Here is a 27,073-nt window from a genome sequence, read left to right as displayed (position 1 = left end):
TATCTTTCAAGAGCAAGGAAGAATGAAAGAACTAATGCCATCTTTTACTATTCTTTTGAATCTTCTATATTCAAAATGTTTTATAACTTTCCAAAGGAATATTAAATAAACACCATGCCTTTTCTCTTCAATTTTAATAAAATATTAGGCAATTAAGAGCTTTTGAATAGCAGAAGAAAGAATAAATGATTGTATAATTTGTACAATTAAATGATTATTTCTCCAACTAATGAACTCAAAGTTAAGTCAAGGGTTGGGGCTAGGACATCTCTGTTTTCACAAGATGTGTATACCACAGTTGGAAAGCACTGATTGAAACCACCTATATATGTGTAAGAATCCATCTTGTTTACAGTTACAAAGATGAGAAGCTATAGAAAACGGTACTATAGAAAACCACTACATAAGGAAAATCTTATGAGAAAATTGGACTGATCCTTTGAAAATCTGGTGAAAAATTTTACTCTTTCTTCATTTGTGCTTGGTTTCTAATATTCTAATCTACGCAGATAAATGAATTTGGAATCTTTAGTGTTCTATCGAAAATTGAAATAGAAAATATACTAAACTACTTTTTAAAAATGTGAAGTCACAAATTAAGAATTGTGATGATTATGACTTTTTACATTATCATTTAAGATAAATCATTATTCAAACATGATATTTAAATATGACAATTAAAAGTATTATTATTATTACACTCTGGCCATAGTATCTGAACTGAAAGAACAGTTTGTTAATTATTACATAAAACTGCTATGCTTATAATTCTTTTTCATTGGGTACAGGGATTGGCCAACTTGAAAAAAAAAAGGATACAAATAATAGGTTAAAGAAGCAAAACCAGCAACATTCAGGCAAAGAACATTGATTAATGAATTTTAAAAAAAGTTCTGAAAGGTCATGTGCTCACGTTGGGCTAAGCCTCAGGCAGCTCTAACAAACATGACCAGGCCGTCTGTGTGGAGCAGGTAACCCATGCTGACTCCGAATTTGCTGACATTACAGGGTTATTATTTCTGGAAGGATGTAGCATTCTGGAACAATTTCTCTAATGATTCCATTAAGACCATGGTTTCCTTCAATTTGGCTTACATATTTCATTTTTCACATTACCCTACACCACAAAGAAAAGAAAACCATGTCTTGGATTGAGGGTCTGTGTCACCAAAGGGGGAAAAAAATCACTCAATTTTGATGGTACTTAACCCCATTTTATTCGATAAGCACATCTGTTTTTTGAATCACATGTCAGTGTGTGAATGATGAAATTTTATGAATACTAGTTTAAAGGCAAAAAATAATGTGCCTTATAGTAAGTTGTGGCAAATTGAGGACTTTTTAAGAAAGAAGTCGGACATGTGTCATCACTGGTATTTAAAAGCACACTATAGCAAAGAAGCTACCGGAAAAGGAAGATCATAGAACAAAATGTGACAACACAGGCTTCTTTCTACATGACAGAATCACAATGAGTGGACATCTATTAGTCTTTTATTTTCAAGACGATCTGTTCTGTACTTATTTGTGCCTGGATGAGGCTTTGTCTTTGGATTCAGGAAAATAAAAAACCTCTTAACTACTAAAAAAAAAATCTTTTAGAAATACTATCAGAAAGTTTTCTTGTATATTTGAATATGAAGAATAAATACAGGGGACCAAGCCCTGGTAGAATGGTGGTTAAGAGTGTGCACTTTACCTTGAATTGAATTTTGGTTCCAAAATCTACTTAGCAATGTGACTTAGAGCAGTCACCTAATCTCCCTGTGCCTCTGTGATCTCCACATAAGATGGTCATCACAAGAAGCCCAACCTCATTGATTTTATGATGTTATTTACCACCAATAGGGTTGTGGTTTAGGATAAATGTTATGCCGTGCGGCTCAGGACCAACATGCTTCAAGGACTAAAGTATTTTAAAATTAAGAACAAATCAGCTCTAAAAAACAAAACAAAACAAAACAAAACAAAAATAAACAAACCCCAAATATATGCCTAAAATGAAGTTTTGGTTAACTGAAGTATGTCATTATTTCTCTTTCTGACATGTCCATGACTACATAGTTCGCAAGGGTAGATGAGCTATTGTGAACAACATTTATGCCTAAGTCTACTCTTTCTAAAACCAGGGGAGTGTTTTAGGCCAATGTAGAGTTTACAGTTTTCACTAATATTATGGCATTTAACTTCAAAAGAAATAAATGAAGTAGACATTGATATTTATATTTCACAGATGAGAAACTGCTTTATGGAGAAATAATACTAGTTGCCTGAGATCTTAGCAGGGCAATGTTGGCAATGAAACCGTTGCACAATATCTCTGGGTACTCAACTCCTTTCTACCTCCAAAAAGGGCCCTCCACTAACCCCAGGGGTATCACCAATGTTCCTTTGGTCATCATTAGTGAAAGTGGTCTTTTTCAACACATCACTCCAACCCTTTCTTTTGAAGCATCTGTTGACTTCCCATTGCTCTTAAGATAAAGCCATTGCCGTGGATTCAAAGACATTGGCAATGTGGCCTCAGCCTCTGTCCACAGTCTTTACCCTCATTAAATAAAGCAAACTTCCCATTATTTACCCAAGCACACTCTTAGCTCTAGCTGTACCCAAGTTTCAGATATCCTACAAGTTTGGTGTGCCATTGGGCATTTGTCCCCAATGTTAACTCCTACTTACCCTTCAAATCCCAAACTCAATCACTTTTGCTATTGTTTATACACATGAATGAGTCCAAGAAGATTTCCTGTTTGAGAGGACAGAGGCCATACCATATTTATTGGTGTGTCTTTCGGAGCATATAGTGCTTGTACACGGTAGGTATTTAATAGATGCTTCTAAAAAAAAGGAAATGAAATGTGAAACTTTAGTTATAAAGATGCAATATCTTAATGTAGATTTAGTTTTTCAAAAATGAGTACAAGGAAATGTCAAGATAATCTTAAGAGTCAAATCTTGGTAACAGTAGCTTCTAAGATGGAAATAGATCTGATTGAGAAGAAACAAATCAATTTGGAGGAAAAGATATGATTTTCACATTACTTATAAACAGGGAGCCCATCACTAGTAATGAGTAAGAGAATAAATATCAATGTTTTATGGTTTTATAATTTCATGTTTATTTTTTATTGTCTCCCTTCTTTAATATATAAAAGCAATATTTTAGGTAAACATTTTCTAGAGAAAGAAGTGAGCTCATAAACTCATTCCCTTGAAGCATGAACAAATTCAACAAAGCTCATTCTCAAGTGGAATGACTTCTGAGAATTTCCAGGGTACTTAGACATGCATGGGGACCTCCCTGAATGCACCTGCTTGATGTTATAGTGACTGTAAACTTGATTATTTTAAAAACCAAGCAAACATTTCTCCAGATTATTTTTGATATTTCTAAGTGAAAATAGCTCTATTGGCCTTTCTAATTATAGAATGTAATTACAAGCTCTTTATTAAGAAAATCATAGAATTTAAAAAGTATATGTAAAAATCTAGCTCTCGGCAAGCATATACTGGAGCTGCATTAACAGCATACACACCTTCTTTTTATTAGTCATTGCCATCTAACCAACGCTGGTTAAATTATTCACTCACTGTGCAAATGAAAAGTAGGTTTAGTAAATAAATAAATAAGCACTTCAAAACTAGGAAAAACAACAAGTAATAAAAGAGTTAAAAAATATGAAAACCTGGCAAGTAGCATTTCTGAATTCATACTAGCTTGCTTGAATTATTGGAAATCTTTCATGTTTGGTGTTAATTCAGATGGAAGTTGCTGGGTTAGTCAAAGGTCACTGCAATGTACATGGCCAAATAGATTAATTTTATTTTCTTGCATAACATATTTTGCATATTGTTGTTCATTCATTCGGTTACCAACAACTTGTTGGGGTAGATTAAAGATAGCCGTAACTTCTTTGTTATTCCCCTCACTGAAAAGCGAGAGCTATGATTCCTCCCCTTGAATCTGAGGGCGGAGAAGTTTGTGACTATTTAACCGATGGATTATGATGAAAATGAGGCTGTCAGTTTCTAGGTGTAAGATCTGGCTTTAAAAGACTTTAAAAGATTGGCAGCTTCACTTCCTGTCTTATTGGAAGCCATGTTCTTAGGCACTTGAGGTGCTATGTAAAAGAGTTCATAAAAATCTACCTTGCTAGAAAGACCAGAAGGTGAGGCCCTGTGACTATAGGAGAAAGAGCTCCTGAGCAGGGCCTGGCTCTCTATTTGTCTTTGCCACTGTGCCTGACATGTGAGAGAAGCCATCTTGGACTCTCCAGTTCAGCCCAGCCACTAGTTAAATAGCATCAAGTGGTCCCAGCCAATGCTGTGTGGAGTAGAAGCGTCACTCTGATCAATCATGCCTCTTTCTTCGAGCACAGAATTGGCAGATAGAGTAAAATGTTGTTTCAAGCCACTAATTTTTGTAGCAATAAGTAACTGAAGAGCTTATTTATGTAGTTCCTCGTATGACCAAATACTATCTCAAGAGCTGGAGGAATAAAGTCAGGACCCTCTTCTTAACTTGCATGAGTAGCTTTTGCAAACTGAACCTTGTATGCTTAAAGGAAAAAAAAAAGAATCCTTTCATTTCTAAATTCAGCTTTGAATAAACCAAAAGGCATTTGGATCTTGTATGAAATGGCTTGTCCTTTAGTTATGCCATATGCGTATAGGAAGGTAGATGTGGAAGATGAGGGTGGATAGAAAGGGGGCTGTTATGGACTGAATTTTGTACCCCCCCCACCCCCTTCCCCGTTCATATGATGAGGTCATAAATCCCAGTAAGTCAGAAGGTGACTGTATTTGGAGATAGGGTCTTTAAAGAGTTAATTCTGTTAAAATGAGGTCATTAAGGTGGGCCTTAATCCAATATGGTTGCTGTCTTTATAAGAAGGGGAGATTAAGGCATAGACACATACCAATGCAAGACCGATGCGAGGGAGACAAGCCAAGGAGAGAAGCCTCAGAAGAAACCAACCCTGCCAACACCTTGACCTTGGACTTCCAGCTCCCAGAACTTTGAGAAAATAAATTTCTGTTGGTTAAGCCCCCCAGCCCATGGTACTTTGCTATGGCTGCCCTGGAACATGAATCCAGGGGCTCATGAAGAAGGGGTGACAGTGAATAGTTCTTTTTTTCCAGTGGGAAAGAAGAAGCAAGGATAGATTCTAACCTTTTAGAATTCAATGTGTAAATCTGGCATCACTGAAATAGGGTCTGGCTCTCCCATCCCTCTGGCATAGCCACACTGTCTGTAGGTGGGTTTTGGCTAATTGTAGGGCACGCATAGGTACCTCAGAAGCTCCAGAGAAAACCTTATTCAGATTCACTGTACTATCAGGCTATTTCATGTATCTGTAGAATTGTAAGAAGTCTATCAACCAGTTAATATTTATACATCAGTGTGTCAAGGTATCATTATTATAGTATTAGATGGGCACCATTTTTGTTTTACTGGAGGGAAATCCAATATGAATAAAATAGCAACTTTTCAAACATGACGTTTAATCCATGCATGTAAATCAAACTGAGAATCTATTATTCATTATTAAAAGGGTGGCATATTTTTATTACACTGAGAATGAAACACAAATACTGTGAAAAATTTAGTGCCTCTTCTTGAAATTTTAAGACACTTATCATGCAGTCAGCTGGCTGGTACTGGCACTCATTTTAAAATATAGCCATGAAATTAATAAGTTTGAAGTTTTATGCCTGAAAAGAGGATGCTCAATTTCAGTGAAATAGGCAAATTTATTTTTTATTTAAAGCTTCCTAAATACTTAAGATGGTAAAGTACTTCAGTAATGTTCTGATTCCAATATGTATATGAAGAATATAGTTCATATTCTTGTCATTATTAGTCATGGCCACAGTGTTCTTCCCCGAAGTGCTTTCTGAAAACTGCATATATCAGAAACTGATTAAAAAGACCTAAAGTATTAATTCTTAAAATATGATGAACCCAACATTTTGCAAGAGGTTATTTTCTATGTGACATTTAATATAAAAAAATTGAAATGATTTTAATAACTCATAGGAAGGAGCAGTCTTAGGAAAATAGAGCCTCAGCATGATTGCTTTTATTGATTATTGATTATTACCATTAATAATAAATAATCATGGAGTATATTATAGTATGCAATTTTAGAACGTTTTCCATTATATTAGTTGGATGAAGCCTTTTTTTTTTTTTTTGGTCAGTTCTTGAAAGGGTCACTTCTGCTGGTCAAGGGGTCCCCCAGATTTGTGACAACCTAGATTGCAAATGGCTTTTCCTAAATGGCATGGGTGGTCACTGGTCATGCATCCCACTCTCGGACATGGGCTGGTTCTGCTAAGGGTTCAGCACTTTAGGAAAACATTTAATCTCACTGGCCTCAGTTCCTTCATCTGTACAAAGGGAATCTAATAACTAATTCATAGGGATTTTGTGAGCGTGAGTTAATATGATATATAAATTGTTGAGCATGGTGGGTTGCATGTAGGAAATAATTCTTTGCTATAACTATTTTTATCACTATAATAATAGTCCCCCATGTAGAATGTTCTCTGTTTTCCTCTGTGTTAGGTTTCTGCAGCTCTTCAAAACACCATTGCCTGCAGTGCGTCAAGTTCTTCACTATATGCTTACTACGCACAATCAATGCAAGCTCCATGCAACCTAATCCATTGTTAAACCCATTTTGCGGATAAGAGAAACCGAGGTTTTAGAGATGAGGACTTACCCAGATGTTTGAAGCTGAAATTGCAACCCAGGTGTGAATGTACTCACAGTCCAAATGCTAAAGTTCACAATCCACCCTAAACTGATATACTGGTTTTTCCGTATCTTTCAAGTACTCATCAATTCTTATTATATTTCTTTGTATTTTTACCAAACTTATTTCTATTTCTAAAGCCAAGTCCCTCTCTCTTTTGAGGTTCTTCCTCTGTCCTTTTGGAGGACAAATTTTATATCATATAGTAAACTAACATTTGGGCATGAGGCTTTTACTTTACATGATGTTGAAAGGTGGTCATTTAATCTTAAGACTATTTGGTAGCACTAGAATGTGAACTTCTTGGGAGTAGGAACTTGGGACTGTTTCGTTCATTGTTGTATCTCTAGCACCTAGAAATGTGGCTGTCTCAAATATCTCCAAAATGAACAAATCTAAAAATTCCAGTCTCATTGCAGACTTTAAATAGTCAACTATTGCTTGCCTCTTAGCTGAAAATTTTTTTAACTTCAAAAAAATTTTGGTGCTTTATGCAGACTGACATTCTTTATTTTATTGCAAATGCTTTTGAAATGCCACAAATCCATCTTTGCCTTCTGTGTCTGCTCTCTACATCTGTTCACATCTGATGTATTCAGAGTTAAGAATGCCCTAGTTACCAAATAGTAGTTCTTGTTCACTTTGCATGCAATTCAACAATCAAATCATTTTGAATTCTCTCAAGAGGAGAAACTTGCTTCTATATTTGAACTCACTCACATTCAGAGGGAATATGTTTTAATCTTCAACATCTATACAAAATGTCTCACAATTACTTCTAAGGCCCTAATTCTCATATGAACACCAAGCGAAGTCACAAAGGGCTGAATAAGGTAAAGAATGTCTCCAAGGTCACGTGGCCTGTTCATTGCAAAGAAGAGGGCCAGTTATCTTTCCCACTTATCAGCCTCATACATATACCAGACTGTAGTCAAAGACTTTTCAACTGATAGGCTCTCAAAGCTCATGGTGAAGGCAGGAAAACAATTTCTGTTCAAAGAAAAACATCATGAACTCAAGGACTGTTGAAGGTGAATCTAGTAAACCACAAATCGGATCATGGCAAGCCTCTGCTTACGAACTTCTAGTGGCTGGCCATGGCATTGAGAATAAAATCCAAATTCCTTACCTTGGCCTTCAAACCATATGTGATCTGGTCTCTATCCCCTTCTCTCATTTTATTTCATACTCCTTTTCTGCTTGTGTGTTTCACTCCAGCTTCATGCTTTTCCATTCTGTGAACACAACCAGCTCATTCTTGTTGCAGGGCCACGGAATTCGTTGTGGCTTCCTGCCTAGGAGGGCTCCTCTTTCCACTGTGACATGGCTGGTCTCAGGTTAACTGTCATTTTCTTAGACTAGTTTTCTTAACAGAATAACTCCTCTGGTCATTTTCTAGTACATTACTATTTTATCTTGATTATTTCAACATCCCGTAGTGATCAATTAGAGCATTTGCTGCTATTAAAATTGTCTTCTTTGGCTATTGATCATCCCTTCCCACACCAGACTGTAGCTCAAAGAGATTAGGAAGCTTGTTTGTCTCCATTCCATTATTTATTTATTTTTTTTAATGATTTTTTTATTATATTATGTTAGTCACCATACAGTACATCCCCGGTTTCCGATGTAAGGCTCGATGATTCATTAGTTGTGTATAACACCCAGTGCACCATGCAATACGTGCCCTCCTTACTACCCATCACCGGTCTATCCCATTCCCCCACCCCCCTCCCCTCTGAGGTCCTCAGTTTGTGTCTCATAGTCCATAGTCTCTCATGTTTCATTCCCCCTTCTGATTACCCCCCTTTCTTTATCCCTTTCTTCCCCTACCGATCATCCTAGTTCTTATGTTCCATAGATGAGAGAAATCATATGGTCCATTCCATTATTTTTATCCGCATTGCCAAAATAGTGCTTGAGTACAATATGGGCTCTTAACAAAATGTCTGTGAATGAATGATTGAGTGAATGGAAGGAAGTGGTAAAGCTGGATATCATTTTAGATACAGCCAAATCAACAATTTGGTAGCTGGGAAAATGTGAGCAAATAGTAACTTTCCTAAATCTTTTTTCCATCACCTGTAAAATGGGCTAATATCAATGCTGTAACAGGATTGTTATCACCAATCAAACGTGATAATATGCACTTAAGAGCTTTTGTAAAATAGAAAATACTGCCCAGGTATTACTATTATTACTAGTTATCTTTGGTACAAAGTGGGTTGCCCAAAGGAAAAACGTTGATTAGCAAGCATTGCCAAAAGTTTTCTCCTTTCCAAATGATATATTTGCCTGCTCCTTGTAAAACCATTTGTGGTTAATTTGTTGGTCTTTGATCTAATCATGCTGCAGATGTTCAGAAATGCCATCTTTCTGTGCATTGAGGCTCAGTCACTCGGGTTTGGAAAAGTAATGGGCTGTGCCCAATTTTTCCCCAATGTGTTCAACTCTCAGGGACAATGAAGGGAAAATTTATCTTTTGCCTAACAAGGAGAAACTGAAAAGAAAATTCAACTTTTTGTTTTTGCAGTAAAAAAAAAGGGGGGGGTGTATAGAAATCCCAGAACTGAATTTTCTAAATTAAAATATTCAATTAGATTTTGCTATCTCCCTAGAGTGAAATATTCTTAGTTGAACATTTGAGTAGCATGTGAAGAGATGAGTTATGACATATTGAGGTTGAGGTCAGGTAATGGAATTTCGATATAATGAGATGACATGCCATATATTTCCTCTTGATTTCAGTCATGTTTGATGGGAAAGTGGGGAAAGGTCATATTTTTTAGCCCATAATTATTCAGGTATGAATCAGTTTGATTTTAGACAGGAATGTGGTTGCCCTAAGCTGTGTAAGTCATATGATCAAGGACACACAAACCTGTCTTATCTTTGTGTCCGTATTGAATGGTGATAGTCAAAGAGTGGTCTGAAGGATCACCTGAATTACCTTTACCTTAGCATGCTTGCTTAAAGTCAGATTCCCAAGCCTCACCCCAACTTACTGATTTGAGGATGAGAACGAGGCCTGGAAATCTGCATTTTTGATAAGGACCCTTGGATAACTCTTATACAAATTAAATTTGGGGAACTGCGAGTCTAGAGCCTTGAGGATGCCATTGTATGATTATCGATGTTCCTCAAATGATCATGTTAGTTGTTAAGAAATCTAAAAATTAGATTCAGGGACTGTAGTTTTTGAGAGATCATTAAGTGGAATGCCCATTTCAGGATGACTTTTATTCAGAATGACTAATTTGTAAGCTATCTGGTGAATCTAGCCCTTCTGAAAGACTCGTTCTTTAAGGATCCTGAAGAATGGGGTTTTATTGTGGTAAAAATGTGTTTTTTCTTTTTCTTGGTAAGCCCCATGTCTACTTTCAATGGCTGAACTCAGAGTGAGCAATTTAAGAGAGAACAGGCTGAAACACGTGGAGGAAGAGCCACGGATCCTCAGTGTGTAGGGATGAGGAAGAGAAGTAAATAGGCTGGAGAAAAATGACCTTGGGCCTTTTCTATATGAATCCAAGGTAGGCTTTCTGATGCTTTACCTCCTACATTCAGGAAGCATAATAGCATGAATGGCTCTGCAGTAGATTGCCAGAAGTCAGAAACCAGCTCCACCCTCTACATGCCTTTTCTGTGTGACCTGATGCTGGGTCTCTTTGTCTCATTTGTGTCATTCATAAAAATGGAGTTAATAATAAAATCTACTTCATAGGATTATTGTGGTGATTGAGTTGACAAGGATAAAGTGATTTAAAAAGTGCCTTGCATTTCATAAACTTTCAACAAACAATGACTTTTGATATACTACCTTTTAGGATTAAGGAAAACAAACAAAAAATCAATTTTCTAAAACAGGGCCCTGGAATGCCTACATTTGCACAGGGGAGTGCATGGTTTTCCAATGGTGTAGGAAGTAAGATTTTTCTCTCAGAAGCTGTGACAGTAATAGCTGTCACCACCCTCTGTCCTTGATCCTTAGTCCAAGATAAGTTTCCAAGAATAATTACTTTCTTTTATCCCACAGCAGAAAGACTGGGGATTAGAGCTAATTTGCCTATTTATTTATCTTGGCTGAGGGAATGGAGAGGAAAATACTGGTACTATAAAACTCTCCCTGGATAACCTAGATTACCCTGTGCTGTGGCATCAATTCCCACTCATCTGTCCGCAGTTGTCTGCCGCGGAAAGAACGTTTGGTGATTTCTCCTGCAAATTAAGTGTATTTATTTACTTCCTGGACTCCCCTTATTCCTTAGAATGTTAGTCCTGGAAGACACGGTTTAGTTTATTACCCATTCTGTGTACCTGCCACCTTTCCTTTGTCACCACTGTCTTCCTCTCTCCTCCATCCCCCAATGACTACCACCAACATTTAATAAATGGTAGAACTAAGATCCAGAGATGGTAGGTTACCTACTTAAGTGGTAAATTGGGATTTGACCTCATGTTTGTCTGATGCCAAAGCCCATGCTTTTTAACCACTAGGATATATAGCTTCTCTTTTAAAGCAGGGAAGCAATTAAACAGGATGGGAATGAACAATGAGGATTGAAGTAATCTATATGTAAAGTCAAGAGAATCACTTAAGATGCATTTAGAATTGGAACCTCAGCCATGTGTAGGCAGCAGCATGGTAGACTTACCTGGAACAATTTAAGCATTATGGAGTATTCTGTTTTATCTATGGAAGTGCAGATTATATGAGTATTTGCATGTTCCTCTACTATCGGCTTTGTCATGAACCTGACAAAAACCACCACGCACTTGACTTTATCTCCAATGACATAGATCTGTGACTCTGAGGCTATTTTGGCACAATAATCGTCTATCAAGAACAGTTAAGACTGGACTGGAGTAAATACAAAGCAGGGCCAGTGAAGCAGTCTAACATTAGCTTGGTTATTCTATGGTAACAAAAACCCCTCATGATATCTCAGTGGCTTACTACAGTAGAAGCTTATTTTCACTTGAGCTCCATGCTCACTTCAGGAAAGCGAGGGGGTTTGTTTTACCCATTTTCATTCTGAGTCAAAGACTGGTTGAAAGATCACCATCTGGAATGTCATTTGTCACTGTGACAAAGGACAGAAAAAGAGAACTCTTGAAGGTCTAGAACCAAGAATAAATGCTCCAGCCTAGAAGTGATACGTGTTATGTTCTCTTAAAGATCATTGGCCAAAACTAGTCAAAGGGCCCACCCAACCACCAAGGAGCTTGGAAGTGCAATCCTACTGTATGCTTAGAAGGTGAAGAGCTAAAAATATTTAACGAACGACATTAATGACATCATGGTTTCTCAGGAGTGACTGGGGAGCTTCCTAACAATTAGAACTGTTCCCACTTGGATTAATTTACCTTATGAATTGGCAAACCTTCCCATCAACGTAGGGTTCAGGTAGAGAATGAACAACTGTCTTGCGTATTATAGAATAGATTTCTAACTGGGCAAGGGATTGAATATAACACATTTTCTCAATTTTTGTGTTGGATATATCACCAGTATTTTTATTAGATAATCTGTATTCCTCAACAAATTTCTAAAAATGCCCTATTCTGAGGTCATTTACAACTCTTTTCTTCTTCTTATAATTATTTGCTTTATGTTTAAGTGCTTTAAAATTCTTAGAAGATCTTAGTAATTGTTATGAAACCATGTAAGTCTCCTAGCCCATATCTGGGCCCCACCTGCCTGTACTTCTGCTTGAGCACCTGTAGATTAGAAATTATTACCTCAAAAGTATTGTTCAAACGGAAGACCCCAAGGTTCTTTGGTTATAATGAGCAGAACTTGAGACAGGAAGAAGGATTTCCTGATAAAGAGGCTCTTGTGAGAAAAATAACAGACTCTGTGTGTGTGTGTGACATTTGAGAAAATTATTTTGACAATACTTAATACGTATGTGTATGTATTATATATTTTAATATATGTATGTGTAGTAAGTAATAATACTAGGAAGTTAGATTGTGGTGAGGCTGCATTAGGGCTTTAATGTGAGGCTAAGGAATTACAAATTAAATGGTAAACATAAGGTGATAATCAGATGTCAGTTAGACAAGAAACAACCTACCAAGAAGCAAAAAGTGGAGCTTATTCCTAACCAAAGTTTCCGGAAACCTTTTGTTCAGTGCCAGAGACAAAAGTAACTTTACATATGACCAGAATACAGAACAACAACAACAAAAAAAAAAAAAAAAAAAAAAGAGAGAGAGAGAGATAAAGATAAAGAGAAAGAAAGAAAGAAAGAAAGAAAGAAAGAAAGAAAGAAAGAAAGAAAGAAAGAAAGAAAGAAAAAAGAAAGAAAGAAAGAAAGAAAGAAAGAAAGAAAGAAAGAAAGAAAGAAAGAAAGAAAGAATTTCCCATGATATAAATATTTTTATATTATATTCAGGACTTCACAATAAGGAAATATGGATACTTGACCAAGTATGACCCTTTGGCAGCCAATAATAAAATTTTCTGTTACATATTATAGATGGCTCTATATTTTTAAGATTTTTTATTTTTGAGATTTAGCAGTTGGACTATGATAAGCCTGTGTTATTTGCTTTTTTATTCCATCTTCTCAAGATTTTCTGAGCTTCTTTGGTTTTGTGGGTTGATGTCTTTCATCAGTTTTGGAACATTCTCAGCCATCATTTCTTCAAATTTTTTTCTCTGCACAATTGCCTTTCCCTTTTTCCTTCAGGACTCCAATTATGTGTGTTCACTATTGTCCTACAGGTCTCACATGCTCTGATCTGGTTTTTTCTTTTTTCTGTTTTCATTTATTTTATCTTTGTGCTTCAGGTAGGATATTTTTATTGACCTCTCTTCGAGTTCATCTAACCTTTCCAGCTTTGTCCGTTTCTATTGTGAAGTCCACTCAATAAACTTTTCATTTCAAGTATTTTATGATTTTTGTTGTTGTTGTTCTCAACTTTTTGCAATTTCTCTCCTGGAGTTTCCTCCCTTTCACTGGTTATTTCTATCTTTTCCTCTATTTCTTTATCCTAATTGTGATTGTTTAATGTCCTTGTTAATTCTAACATCTGGGTCTGTTCTGGGTTAGTTTTCATCGGCTGTAATCTTTTGTCTAGACATCACATGTTCCTGATTCTGTGGATGTCTCACAGTTTTGCATTGTATATTTTGTATACTGTATATTTGCAGTATATAAAGGAATTGTAAAGACTGTAGTAGAAAATATTTATCCCCCACTAAAAAGCTATCTCTGTCAGGCAACTAGGGTGAGGGAAAGATCTCTCTGGTTAGATTAAGCTAAGTTGGGGTTAAGTTATAGCTTTAGTTAATTAATTCATCACTGGTTTTTGAAAGTGTTGAGGTGTAAAAGATTCTCCCTTCCAATCTGGCTTGGTGTCCAAGCACCATGTAACTGTGGGATTCTGCTGTGCTCCCCAGCCCTGCCTCAGGATTTCTGTGCCACTGGAGAACTCTCTTTGACTCTCGCCCTGGACCCAATTACTCACATGCTGCTGAGCACTGGATACAAGTCCTAAGGTTGAGAATTGGTAGATAGTGAGGACTTGCTGTGTATCTGAGACTCCTATATATTCAATATCCCATGTTGGTCCTAGGCTGTTAAACATTTGGTCAGCTTCTCCTTTAGCTGTAAAGATTCTCACCCAGTGGCAGGTCTGCTCCCTCACCTGTTCCCTGAGATTAAAGCTAGTTCATATATGGAAGGCTTGTTCCTCTCCGAGGTTTAGTTTCCCCTGTTTCTTTGTGTCCTCAGTTCCCCTGTGGGTTCAATAATGTACACAATTGTGTAATTTAATTGTTTTTTTTATTATAATGGGAATTATGGTCATTTATGATCATCCCCCTCATACGCAGAAGCAGAACTTTGAAGGTCTTCTGGGTTTTAAATTTTAATTTAATTTTTTAAGTTTATATTTATTCATTTGAGAGAGAGAATGAGAGAGGGAGAGAGCACAAGCAGGCAGAGCATCGGAAGGAGGGGGAGAAGTAGGCTCCCAACTGAACAGAGAGCCCGATGATATGGGGCTTGATCCCAAGACCCTGGGATCATGACCTGAGCCGAAAGCAGATGCTTAACTCACCGAGTTGCCCAGGCACCTTCAAGGTCTTCTGGTTTTGAAATCACTTTGTTAATTTTTTTCTGATTATAAAAATAATAGTCCTTTTCAAAATTCCAGAAAGTCCAGAAAATTGAAGAATAGTTTATCAATATGCATTTTCATCATTTTGTAAGACTATCCTAATCCTCTCTGGTTTGCTTCACTTTCAAAATATTTGGTATCCAAGTGGAAAGAATTTTACTTCTCTTCCAATTTTCCATGCAACTTTGGCCTTCAAAATTCTTGTTTATTTCTTGGATTTTGCTTGTTCATTACTCTCCTTTCACATGCACCTTCTGTGCTATGGAAGATGAAACGCATCACCCTAATGTCACACAGCGAACTTCAGTTCTATAGTGTCTCCTCTTTCAAAAAGTATGCTCTTCTTGGTACTCAGAAAATAAAAGATATTTTGGCGCCCCCTCCCCACCAACCACGCGTACTCTCATGATGAGATGGCATGGGCGGTTGGCAGAGACCAATACATTTATTTCCCTCATTATATAGCATTCGATTACAAAGCTATTGAAAAATGCTCGTGGAAATATCACATCATAAGACAGCTGTGGAAGTATTCGGGTTTGTGGAAAGGATCCTTTGAGAGACACAATGAAACTTAGTGATCCTTTGTTGCCAAAAAGGAAAAGAATGAGTCCCCAGCCACGCATTACAGAGCAACAGATCTCTCCTATGATACACGGTGAGGGAAAGACACTAAAAGAATAAATAAGACAACTATTGTCAGATAAAATAAATTCCTTTATTTGGTAACATATAGCTCTTATCCTCCTTTTCAATCAATATCAGCGACTGGATTTTGTTGTGTTCACATACTGATTTCTTTGTGGCTGTCAAGGTAGTTGCATGTGACTCTTCTATCTTGTAAAATAGGTTGCAGTGGAGTTTCCTTTTGTGCATGAGGACTGGCTTCTTATTTACATGGTGACAGTGGATGCGTGCTGCCTGGTGGTAATAGGTTATGTCTGGAAGCCTCCAACTGTTGTTCCTCATACACAAAATGATACTGGTGTTTTACATGTTTACAGATGAACTTTAACCTTGAAATACTCTTTTCTTCTTTATTAAATAAACAGTAATCTAACTCATCTTAGAAATAGTTGAGGTATGGGGCACCTGGGTGGTTAAGCGTCTGCCTTTGGCTCAGGTCATGATCCTGGGATCCTGGGATCGAGCCCCACATTGGGCTCCCTGATCAGCAGGGTCTTCTTCTCCCTCCCCCTGCTTGTGTGAGCTTGCTCTCTCTTTCTCACTCTCTCTCTCCCTCTCATATATATAAATAAAATATTAAAAAAAAGAAGCAGTTGAGATAAAGTCTTAATAATAATAATAATAATAAATAATAGTTATGTGCATTTTATGTTTTTAAGACCATTTTTATATTTATTGGCCTGATAGTGGTATCAATTCTGTGAAGAAGATGATTATATCCTGGTTTTTTATTTGTGTTATTTTTTAAAATTTCATTTACTTATTCTAGAGAGAGAGAGCATAAGCAGGAGGGGAATGGGGAGAGGGAGAGAGAATCTCAAGCAGACTCCAGGCTGAGCGGGGAACCCAATGCAGGGCAAGATCTTACCACCCTGAGATCATGAGCTGAGACAAAATGAAGAGTCGACGCTTAACCATCTGTGCCACCCAGGTACCCCTCCTGGTCTTTTATCCATGAGGAGACTCGAATGCATTAAAGCCTTGATACAAAAAAAGAAGTGACTAGCCCGAGACCACAGAAATTTAATGATAGAATTGGGTCAGCACTGCTCAAATTCTTACTTTATGTACTTTGAACGTATTGCTGAATCAGACCTGGGTAGTATGAGAGAAGCACTTCTAAAGACAGGGATGAGAATAGATAAAATTATTGTAACGACATCAATTCAACTTTATTTTTAAATGATGATCTGAAACAGGTTTCTGACTCCATTTTTCCTTTTCCTCTTTCTCATTTAGCTTTTATTTTCTTATCACAAAGGTTACTCACAGCCAAATAGCCAAATGAAAAGTATGGCTTGATTAAGAATCTCTTTTGTCAGTAATTTGTGTCTAATGTTTTTAGCTTTCCCATGGGCTGTTGTAGAAAATGGTAAATCTGGTTTAAATGAAACCTGATCCTGTTCATGGTTTCATAGCAGCTGCCACGGGGTTATGGTATTTTTCAACAGATGCTTCTGTTTCATTTTAAACATAAACTAAGTCTTAGAATATTTACATAAATCATATAAAATATGCCTACACACTTTTGGCTAAATATATTACTATAAAATAGTCTTAAGCAAGTCCCTATCTTTGCCCATTCATAATTATTCACTTAGAATTTGAAAATGAAACCCCAGCCTATACTCTATTTATTAAGATAAAAAAGATTATTCATGTCTTGCACTTTCCTGAAATTCATTTTTTTGAGGATTTTATTTATTCATTTGAGAGAGAGAGAGAGCAGGGGAAGGGGCAGTGGGAGAGGAGAGAAGTAGACTCCCCACTGAGCAGGGAGCCTGATCGGGACTCGATCCCAGGACCCTGAGATCATGACCTGAGCCAAAGGTAGATGTTTAACTGACTGAGCCACCCAGTGCCCCCTAAAGTTCTTTATTAAAAGACCAAAGCACAAGCTCCATCTCTACACCTGGGGACCTGAAGAATGGTTTGGTCAATCTGATCATTTCCTCCATTTTTATGCCTAACACTATTTATCAAACACTGACAAATTGCTTATACAGCAACGTACATTATAATGTCAATGGAAATAAATAGGATAGTCACAAAATTGAATGGGACACTCTTTTTCCTTAAAGAAGTAGAGCTTGTAATAGTAATTCAAGCAACCAATTACCAATTATGCCTAGGATTAGTTTCTCTGGAGTGTTATAGTTTGTTCAATTTTTTGAAAAAGCATCTCGTCCATGCAAAGCTCTTGTGCTGGGTATGTAAGCACTACAAGGTGAGTGACAGGCAAATAAAACAATGATTGTGACAATTGATAGAAACAGTTATATAATAGAAGTGCCAGCTCCAGTAAAATAGGACTGAAAGTACAGAGTACGGTGTTAGGTAACAGATTACAAGTTTGATCCCCAAAGCTCATAAAAGGCAGAATCTTGAAGTGGCAGGGTCAAATTTGTCTTGTTGCGTGGGTCACATTTTCATGGTGGCATGTTTGTTCAGTTACTTTGGGCTGGAAATGTTTTTCATGTAAATGGATCCAATAGTGAATTTTTCTTTAAACTTTTTGTTTGTTTGTTTGAGTGTAGTTGACAAACAATGTTCCATCAGTTTCAGGTGTGTAACATAGTGAACTGACAACTTTAAACATTGTACTGTGCTCACCACAGGTGTATCTCCCATCTGTCACCATACAACCCTATTACAATACCATTGTCTATATTCCTTATGCTGTGCCTTTTATTCCCGTGACTTACTCAGCCCATAACTGGAAGTCTGTATCTCCCACTCCCCTTCACCCATTTTGCTCATCCTCCCATCCCCTTCCCCTCTGACAACCATCACTTCATTCTCTGCACTTACTGGTCTGATTCTGCTTTTTGTTTGTTTATTCATTTGGTTTTTGTTTGTTTTTGTTGTTGTTTGTTTTAGATTCCACATACGTGAACTCATGTAGTATTTGTCTTTCTCAGACTGACTTACTCTCTAGATCCATTCATGTTGTTGCAGATGACATGATCCCATCCTTTTTTATGCCTGTATAATATTCCATTATATATATATATATACACACACACACCACACACACACACCACATCTTCCTTATCTCTCAGGGGGCTCTTAGGTTGCTTCCATATCTTGGCTATTACAAATAATGCTTCTGTGGAAACCAGTATAAAGTTTCCTCAAAAAAAAAAAAAATACCATGTGATCTAATCATTCTGTTAATGTGTATTTACCCAAAGAAAATGGAAACATTAATTTGGAAGGATATATGCACCCCCTATATTTATTGCAGCATTATTGACAAAGGTAAAATTTTAAGGGCAAACCATAGAAGTAAAGCCCATTCTTTACTTAATCCTGAATCATATACAGACATCATTGAATATAACATGTTTCCACGTGCAAGCACCCTAATCTTCCCTTGTCTTGATATCTTTTCCTAGGTACTCCCTCCTAAGAAAGATGTGAAACCTGGCATGGCTTTCCTGTTTGAACTCTGTCTCCTTCGTGGGAAATATGCTTGTTTTGACCAGGTTGTGGGCTGGGCAGCCTTCCCTTTGTGCGATAACAACTTTGATGTAGTGGAGGGAAAATTCAAGTGTCCCCTTCTCCGAGGACATTATGACCAGACCCTTGACAACTTCAGGAAAATGGAAGATTTGATTTGCTTGGACTTGGACCACTGGCTGTGCAATCTGTACTTTCAGGTTTGTAATATGATTGTGTAAGTGGAAAAAGAACTTAAAATTTTTCTAAAACTGCTCATTTTGAGCCTTTACCTTACTTTTTGTGCTATTGAAAATTTCAAAAAGTATCATAAACCTGTAAAAGCAATCACATCCTAATGCTTTTTCGATGCTGATTAAATCGATATCTGCAAAGAAGGAATACAATTCTAGAATTGGCAGAAATCTTCAGGAAAATTGTATCCAAACTGCTAAGTCATGAGTGGCCCAGAAAAGTCACTCAAATCCTTTGATTCTCAGTTTACAATTTGCTGCTGCCGGAGCTGATCTGTCTCACCAACTTGGGTATAAGGCTATGATGTTTCCTTATCAGAAGAACTAACTGAGCTACTACTGTGTGTTGGGCATTGCTCATTCTAAGGATACAAAAGAGATTAGATATAGTCTGTGCCTTCTGGATGTTTGCCATTTATTTGATGAGACAGACATGTGTTCATAAAAAAGATAATAACCCACATTTCACAGGATAATGGTCATTACAAAGCTCCCTTTGCCCTCCATACATATCACTTCAAAGCATGCTTGTCTTATTTACCTCAAAAATTAAAAACGAAAAACAGTCCAAAACACCTTTGGGCATATACTATTTATTTGTATATATTTGGAAATGTATTTTCTTTTTTTTTAAAGATTTTATTTATTTATTTGACAGAGATAGAGACAGCCAGCGAGAGAGGGAACGCAAGCAGGGGGAGTTGGGAGAGGAAGAAGCAGGCTCATAGCGGAGGAGCCTGATGTGGGGCTTGATCCCAGAATGCCGGGATCACGCCCTGAGCCGAAGGCAGACGCTTAACCGCTGTGCCACCCAGGCGCCCCTAGAAATGTATTTTCTAATCAAGTCTTTTAGCAGAAATGTCATTGCATAAATTCATTCTAAACAAATACCATGGAGGATCTAAAAAAAAAAATGACAACGTACTAAAGTATAAAGCATTCCAACACAATTTTAGTCTCCATGTGTCCTGTATGTCCAAATTTGTCCTACCTGATTATGATGTCTTTCCACAGTGCCTGTATCATAAAATGCTATGTTTTTTTTTTCTTACTTACCTACATGTTTGACTTTTCCCAATCTGTCTGTCCATCTGTCTGTCTATCTAGCTATCTGGCTAGGCAGCTCTCAATCAATCAATCTAATCTAATGTATGTGTATATGTGTGCATCTATCTATTTATATATCTGCCATCTACCTATCACCATCATCTATTTACCTAAGTAACAGAACTATTAAATATGGACATTTCCAGATATCCAAACACATGCAATTTTGGCTTAAAAATCAGCAGCTATATATCCTTCTTCTGTGATGGTCTTACTATTTCTTATTTGTTTTAAATCGAATCAGCTGGCATTTTTCCCCCTTTTAGCTAATTCCTTTATAATGTTTTGCTGAAATAACTTTTTGAGATGTTATAGGGTGCTGTTAAGAAAATAAATCTGGGGGGCGCCTGGGTGGCACAGCGGTTAAGCGTCTGCCTTCGGCTCAGGGCGTGATCCCGGCATTATGGGATCGAGCCCCACATCAGGCTCCTCTGCTATGAGCCTGCTTCTTCCTCTCCCACTCCCCTTGCTTGTGTTCCCTCTCTCGCTGGCTATCTCTATCTCTGTCAAATAAATAAATAAAATCTTTAAAAAAAAAAAAAAAAAAAAAAAAAGAAAATAAATCTAAATCTAAATCCAAATACGTGCCTTTCTGCTGATTCTGAAAATAGTGCCATTCTGAGTCAAATCTGACTATATATTGGAGTCATGTAAGCAGCTTTAAAAATACCATGCTTAGGTCTTGTTCCCAGAGATTTTGATTCCGTTGTTTTGAGGTGGGGGTGTCAGGATCGGAAGTTTTTAAAAGTTTCTAAGGTTTAGAAACACTGATATAAATACATTTGAAAATGAATTCAAAGGAGTTACTGAAAAAATCACCCAAATTTTGAAGAAAACTGTAGATAACTATTGAACAAATTAGTAACTTGAATACTGTACCACGAAGTCAAAATGGAATAAAAATAAAAGTAGAGTTGTAAAAGAAAATCAGTTTTGATATCGGTTTACTAGCTAATGTGAAAGATATCTATAATTTTTACTAATTGTTACCTAAAATTCAGTTGTCTGTAAATTATAGCAAGGAAAGTCAGCATCAATTTTATTTCATAAAATGTCATCTGGATAGTACCGGTATTGGTTTAAAGATACATGCACTTTATATTTGAGATAAATCAAGAAGTGATGTTTAAAATTTATAAGGTCAAGAAACAGTTATTTGATAAACAACATTAGAAAGCTTGATTTCACTAAAATCTACCCGATTTAGACCCATTACTAAAATTTTCCTTTTTTTTTCTGACTCCCTTTAAAAAAATGGTGAAAAGAAAAAATTGGTGAAAAGTAAAATTATGATTTATTTGTAGAGCCCATGGCCATTATTCATTACAGATGGTTGTAATTCTCTAATTTTATTATTTAATAACAAATCTTCTTTCTCTGTATATTTCATGGGTGGGGGGCAGGGTGAGTCTTATTAATGAGAATAGTGCCATTAGTCAAGATACAATTTTCTGATCATAAGGCAGAATAAGTAGGAATGTATTTGCTTCTCTTTCATGAGGATAAAAATGAAAATTTCTTATCTTGAAACCTGATTTTCCTCTTATGTGAAATTCTAAAATATTAGGATTTTTCCAATAAGAGTTTTCTCAAATGCAATTTTTGAACAAGTCAATGTAATTTTTGAGTACTCTTTTTGGAGTTACTCAGGAAAAAAATAATAACTTGGAACAGGGAAGAGACAAGATGAGCAAACCAGATAGAACCGAAAAGTGGTTTCTGTAATGCAGCCTTAGAAGAGATGAAAGGAAGTAAGTCAGATAAATTATGATCATTTCCCTCCCATTCTGTTAGTGGAAGGAAAGTGCCAGGGCATGTGGCTTAACCGTGACCTCACATGCTCTACCACTTTGTGATTAGGGATAGAACTCAGGCTCACACCCTGAGCGGAGACAGGAGAACAGGTCTGATTCAGCCCCCACAGGGTGTGTGAAATAATTCAAGGGGAGCAACTAGGCAAGCAGGATAGTCTTTAACTTTTTCCCAAACTCCCTCACTTTTCTAAATATTTCATTTCCTATGTCATTGATTATTCCCACCAAGCACTCTATTATTAAAATTGTAAACATAGAGAATAGTTGAAAAAAAAATGGCACAGTGAACACCCATATGTTCGCCACTAGATTCCACAATCTTGTCATTCATATTTGAACTAAAAATATTGTTTCTTGGGGATAGTGAATACTGAATGAACATTTGCTAACTTGATCCCAGTGTGAGTATCAGACAGTGTTACTTGTGAGAAGAAATTAAAGAAAATTATAAGGCAAGACAAAGAAAAAACTAAGAACTATATAGAGCAATGGTAATATCTGAAGCAATTATGTAAATCTGCTAATACAAAAAAATGCATGCTTTGTAAGGCAGCCAAACAAAAGCAGATATAAGGTTTGGAAAATTAAATTTATCATTGACCTTTTAGAGTTTGCAAATTGTATCATTGTTCTAGGGTGAAATTAGCTGTGTGTGTAATGTTTTCAACAGTTTAGATAAGAGATTTCTCTCTTAATAGGTTATTAAACTTCCTTTGCATTTGGATGATCGACAAACCTATGAAAGACAAACTCCGCTTCCCCCTGAATTTCCAGTTTCTTTAATGGCTGAAGTACAGAAAGCAGAATCCGGCGTAGAGAATACGCCTGGCTTTTCAGAGAAACAAACAGAGGAAAACATTTGTGCATCGCTGGGTGATAAAGCTAAACCCTCCCCACGCTCTTCTCAGGGTTAGTAGACTGTTTTCAACTTCTTTTACTGATACTTCCAGTTGTGTTATATTACAGAAAACTGAGAAAGACGTTTAAATTATTAATGTATTTCTTTCGATGCCATGCTGCTTAAAGAGAATGTAATCATTGACAAGAATATCTGTTTCCATTTGGCATAATTATTAAGTAATTACAATTAAATACAAAATTACTTCATTGAGACACAAGTCTTCCTCCATGGAGTTATGGCTCTAAAAATATTTTTTATTTTTTGGGGGGGACAAGTTGACTTTTTTTGGTTCTTAGTTCTTGAACCAAGCCTTCTTGCTCACTCACAAGAGTGATAATCAACACATGGCCAGGAAAGAGAAAATAGTCTCAGAAAGAAGTTCCCAAATAATATAGTTTCTTTTATAAACCTCAGTCTTCAAAAACTATCTTAATCAAGCACTAAATAAGCAAATAACATTCTTTGTACTATTTAATGTAGAGAAGTTTCAGCCTGCAGAAGTGATCTATTAGAGGTGGCTATTATTTTTTGCAAGATAATTATTTCCTTTACCAAATGACTCACAAGATTTTTTAGCAGGTTGGATCCTCTAGCAGTAATAATAACATTAGAAGCAGGAGTAGGGGATGGGTTGGTAGTAGTTTTAGTAATTACATTATTCCTTGTAGTAAGTATAGCAGCACTTACAGTATTACCAGCATAATACTAATGTTAGAAAGATTACCACTAATAATAATTACACATGATGTATGCTTTTCATGTGCCAGGCACTGTAGTAGGGACTTTGTTTTTTTAGTTTGGAAATTATAGAATATTTTAAACATAATGTATGGAAAATAACAACATAAACCAGTAATTAGTACCCAGCTGTGTCCATTCTTGCTATTTTGCCATCTTTGCTCCACATCTTTTCTTTTAAAAAGTAACATTTTACATGTGATTAAAGCCTTCTGTGAACTGCTGGCTGATTCTGTTCCCAACCCTCTGAGACTTGTTATTGATCTTTCCCATGTATGTTCTAATACATTTCCTACATATGTACGTAATTATAAACAATGTATAATATCTTTTCTATGTTTTTATAGTTTGTGTTAAGTAACCATGCTTTAAGATCTATTTCTGCAACTTTATTTTCTCTCAGTATTATCCTTGACATTTGCATAACTCCTACACACACACTTTGTGTATTTTTGGTTTATTGATTTTACTGCCGTCTAATTGCGTACATGGCAACATGCATGATTGTAACAAAATTTATTTTTATTTTATTTGTTGTTTCAAGTTTTACTCAGTCGCAAACAAGATTACAGTGATTATTCTTGGACATGTCCTTCTTGTGCACATAGGTGTGAATTTCACTAGAGTAAAAGATATTTCCTATCCTGGAATCACAGGGCACACACTTTTAAAATTCATAGCATAGTGACACATTGCCATTGAAGTAGTACCTATTTGCCCTTCTGACAGCTGAGCAGGAGTTTGTTTGGCTCACATCCTATCAATCTTTGTTATAATCAGTTTTGCCAATTCAATTGCAGTGTAATATCTCTTTGTTTTAATTAGAATATCCCTCAATATGACTAAGTTCGAGATTTTTTTTTTCATACGTTTCTGTTGACCATTTGGGTTATACTTTCTGTGAATTTCCTATAATTATATTTTGTTCACTTTTCCTTTGGGTCATTTTTAAAACTTTACCTTATTGAACTGTAAAGCTCTGGACCCTTTTTTTTTTTTTTTTTTTTTTTTGGTGGGATGAATCATGGGAAACATTTGATTTCTAATTCAATTTTTGATTGCTATTGATTATTCAATCATTCTACTTAATTCAATTGGAAAACTAATTGAATTAGTCATAGTATTATATATTATATACATATGCATATAATGCAATATAATGTTATTATATATACATACAAATATATAATGTAATATATATTATGTATTATACACATAATACATGAATATATACATTTGTATGCATAGTATATTATCTTTAAAGTTGATCTCCTTTTGTTACAGTTTTATTGAATACAGAATACACTCAGATTATTCAAAATAAAATCTTCCTCCCACCACCACCTAGTTCTTCTCCCTGGAGGAAACTGTTTTTTGTGTAGTATTCAATAGATATTTTATGTTTCTAAAGGAATATACATAAAAATACTATTATAATTTTGAAATACCACAAATTTATAATTATGTTCCTCTTTTCATTATTAATATATTGGTTAATATATGCCTTCCTTGCTTTTCCTTATCAGTCTTGCTTGAATTTTATCTTTTTATTCATTTTTTAAAAATATATACCTCCATTAAGACTTTCTTTTCATTGATCTTTTGTTTTCTACGTATTTATACCTGGCTTTATTATTTCTTTGCTCCTATTTCCTTCCGGTTTTGGGGAAGTTACCTTTTAATCTCCTTGATTGGAAAGCTTAAGTCCTTATCTTCAGTTTTTATTTACCTGGTAGATATGTGTGAAATCATCACTGTTGACTAGATCTGTCCGTTTATCTCTGTAGTTCTGTCAAATACTGTTTTATATATTTTAAATGTGCTAAGTCCCTTCAATTTTATGGTTATTAATTTTTGTGTTATTATTTCTTTATACAGATGTAGTCTTCCTGTATGTCTATTAATGCTTTAATTTGTATTCTATTTCTTCTGATATTAATGCTACCACCTGATTTTTTTCATTAAGTGTTTTTATGGCATATATTATTTTTCTAATATTTATTTTAAAAATTTAAAACTCATCCGTGGTGTTCTTTTGAGTATGGATTAACAGCATAAATATAGATTTTATTTTTGTATTCAAGACAAGTAGTTAATATGTGTCTTTGAACTGGTGAGTTCAATTTTTTATAAATACTGTTGTTACGGTTATACTTGGACCTGCTGATAACATTCTTTGCAATTTATTTTTGCCATCTTATTTCTTTGCTTTATAAAAACACTTTCCTGAATTTTTCTTTAACCAAAAATAATTTTCTTTATTTTGTTTATCCTCTGCTGTTTATACCCTACAGATTTTATTGTTAATTGTTTCAGATGTTATCCTGAATTTTCTCACCTACAAATTTAACTGAAAATTGTTTTAAAAAATCTAATTTCATCTGGTTTTTCTCTTCTCTTCCTGAGCATGACAAGGACTTTTAGTATGTTTTACCTACTCATCACACACCTCCGTGTACACTTACGTTATTGTTGGCTATGCTTCCAGGTCACTCTTTTATTAAATAGAAAACTTGTTTTTTTGTTTTTGTTTTTGTTTTTATTTAGTCTCAATAGAAAATTAATTTACTGACATATTTGGTCAATATCTGTGCTTCATAGTATGTAGCTTGCCTACACTTTTTTTGTAGCTTGCCTCCACTTTCATTTTTCTTCTTGTTGAAAAAAATTTTTAGTAATTCATTTAGAGTTTGGGTCTATAAAGTGGTAAACTCTCTTAGCCCTCGTATGTCTGAAAAAGTCTGTATTCTTTTCCCACTTCACTCACTTTTCCTCATTGCCGTCGTTGATCCATGTATAGATTCTAGGACAGTAATAACTCCCTTGCTATTTCCTTGGGTGTCTTTTTGTGTCTATTGTGGCTGATGAGAGGTTGGTATTAAGTGGGTAGCCACTGAAGGATGTTAAGAAGGGGAATGATTTGGGGTGCCTGCATGGTTGGTTAAGTAGCTGACTCTTGATTTCGGGTCAGGTCATGATCTCACAGTCCTGGGTTCAAGCCCTGAGTCAGGTTCCGCACTCTAGGGAGTCTGCTTGAGATTCTCTCTTCCCCTCTCTCACTGCCCCTGCCCCTGCTCATATACTCTCTTCTCTCCCTAAAATAAAAAAAATAAATCTTAAAAAAAGAGAAAGGGAGTGATGTATTTCAATTTCTATTTTAGGTGGTTCCCTCTGGTAATTTTTAAGAGGATTTATTTGAGGAGGGCATGTCTAAAACCAGATCAGTTTGGAAAAATTTAG

The 27,073-nt window shown here is 35.9% G+C and overlaps 1 protein-coding gene across 1 annotated transcript in view; it reads left to right on the top strand.

Annotated features, from left to right (window-relative positions):
• The window catches only part of LOC123801533 (uncharacterized), a 219,874-nt gene that overhangs the window by 6,980 nt on the left and 185,821 nt on the right, over nucleotides 1–27,073 (top strand). Inside the window, exons 3-4 of the mRNA XM_087857899.1 lie at nucleotides 18,977–19,240; nucleotides 22,893–23,103. Coding sequence (XP_087714025.1) covers nucleotides 18,977–19,240; nucleotides 22,893–23,103 — 475 coding nt within the window. The remainder of the gene's footprint in view (nucleotides 1–18,976; nucleotides 19,241–22,892; nucleotides 23,104–27,073) is intronic.

This window comes from Ursus americanus, chromosome 32, assembly GCF_024610735.1.
Source record: "Ursus americanus isolate L20-20 chromosome 32, mUrsAme1.1.p, whole genome shotgun sequence".
In the NCBI taxonomy this organism is placed as follows: Eukaryota; Metazoa; Chordata; class Mammalia; order Carnivora; family Ursidae; genus Ursus; species Ursus americanus.
The sequence above is the reverse complement of the archived record's forward strand: the minus strand, read 5'-3'. Positions and strand labels throughout refer to the sequence as shown.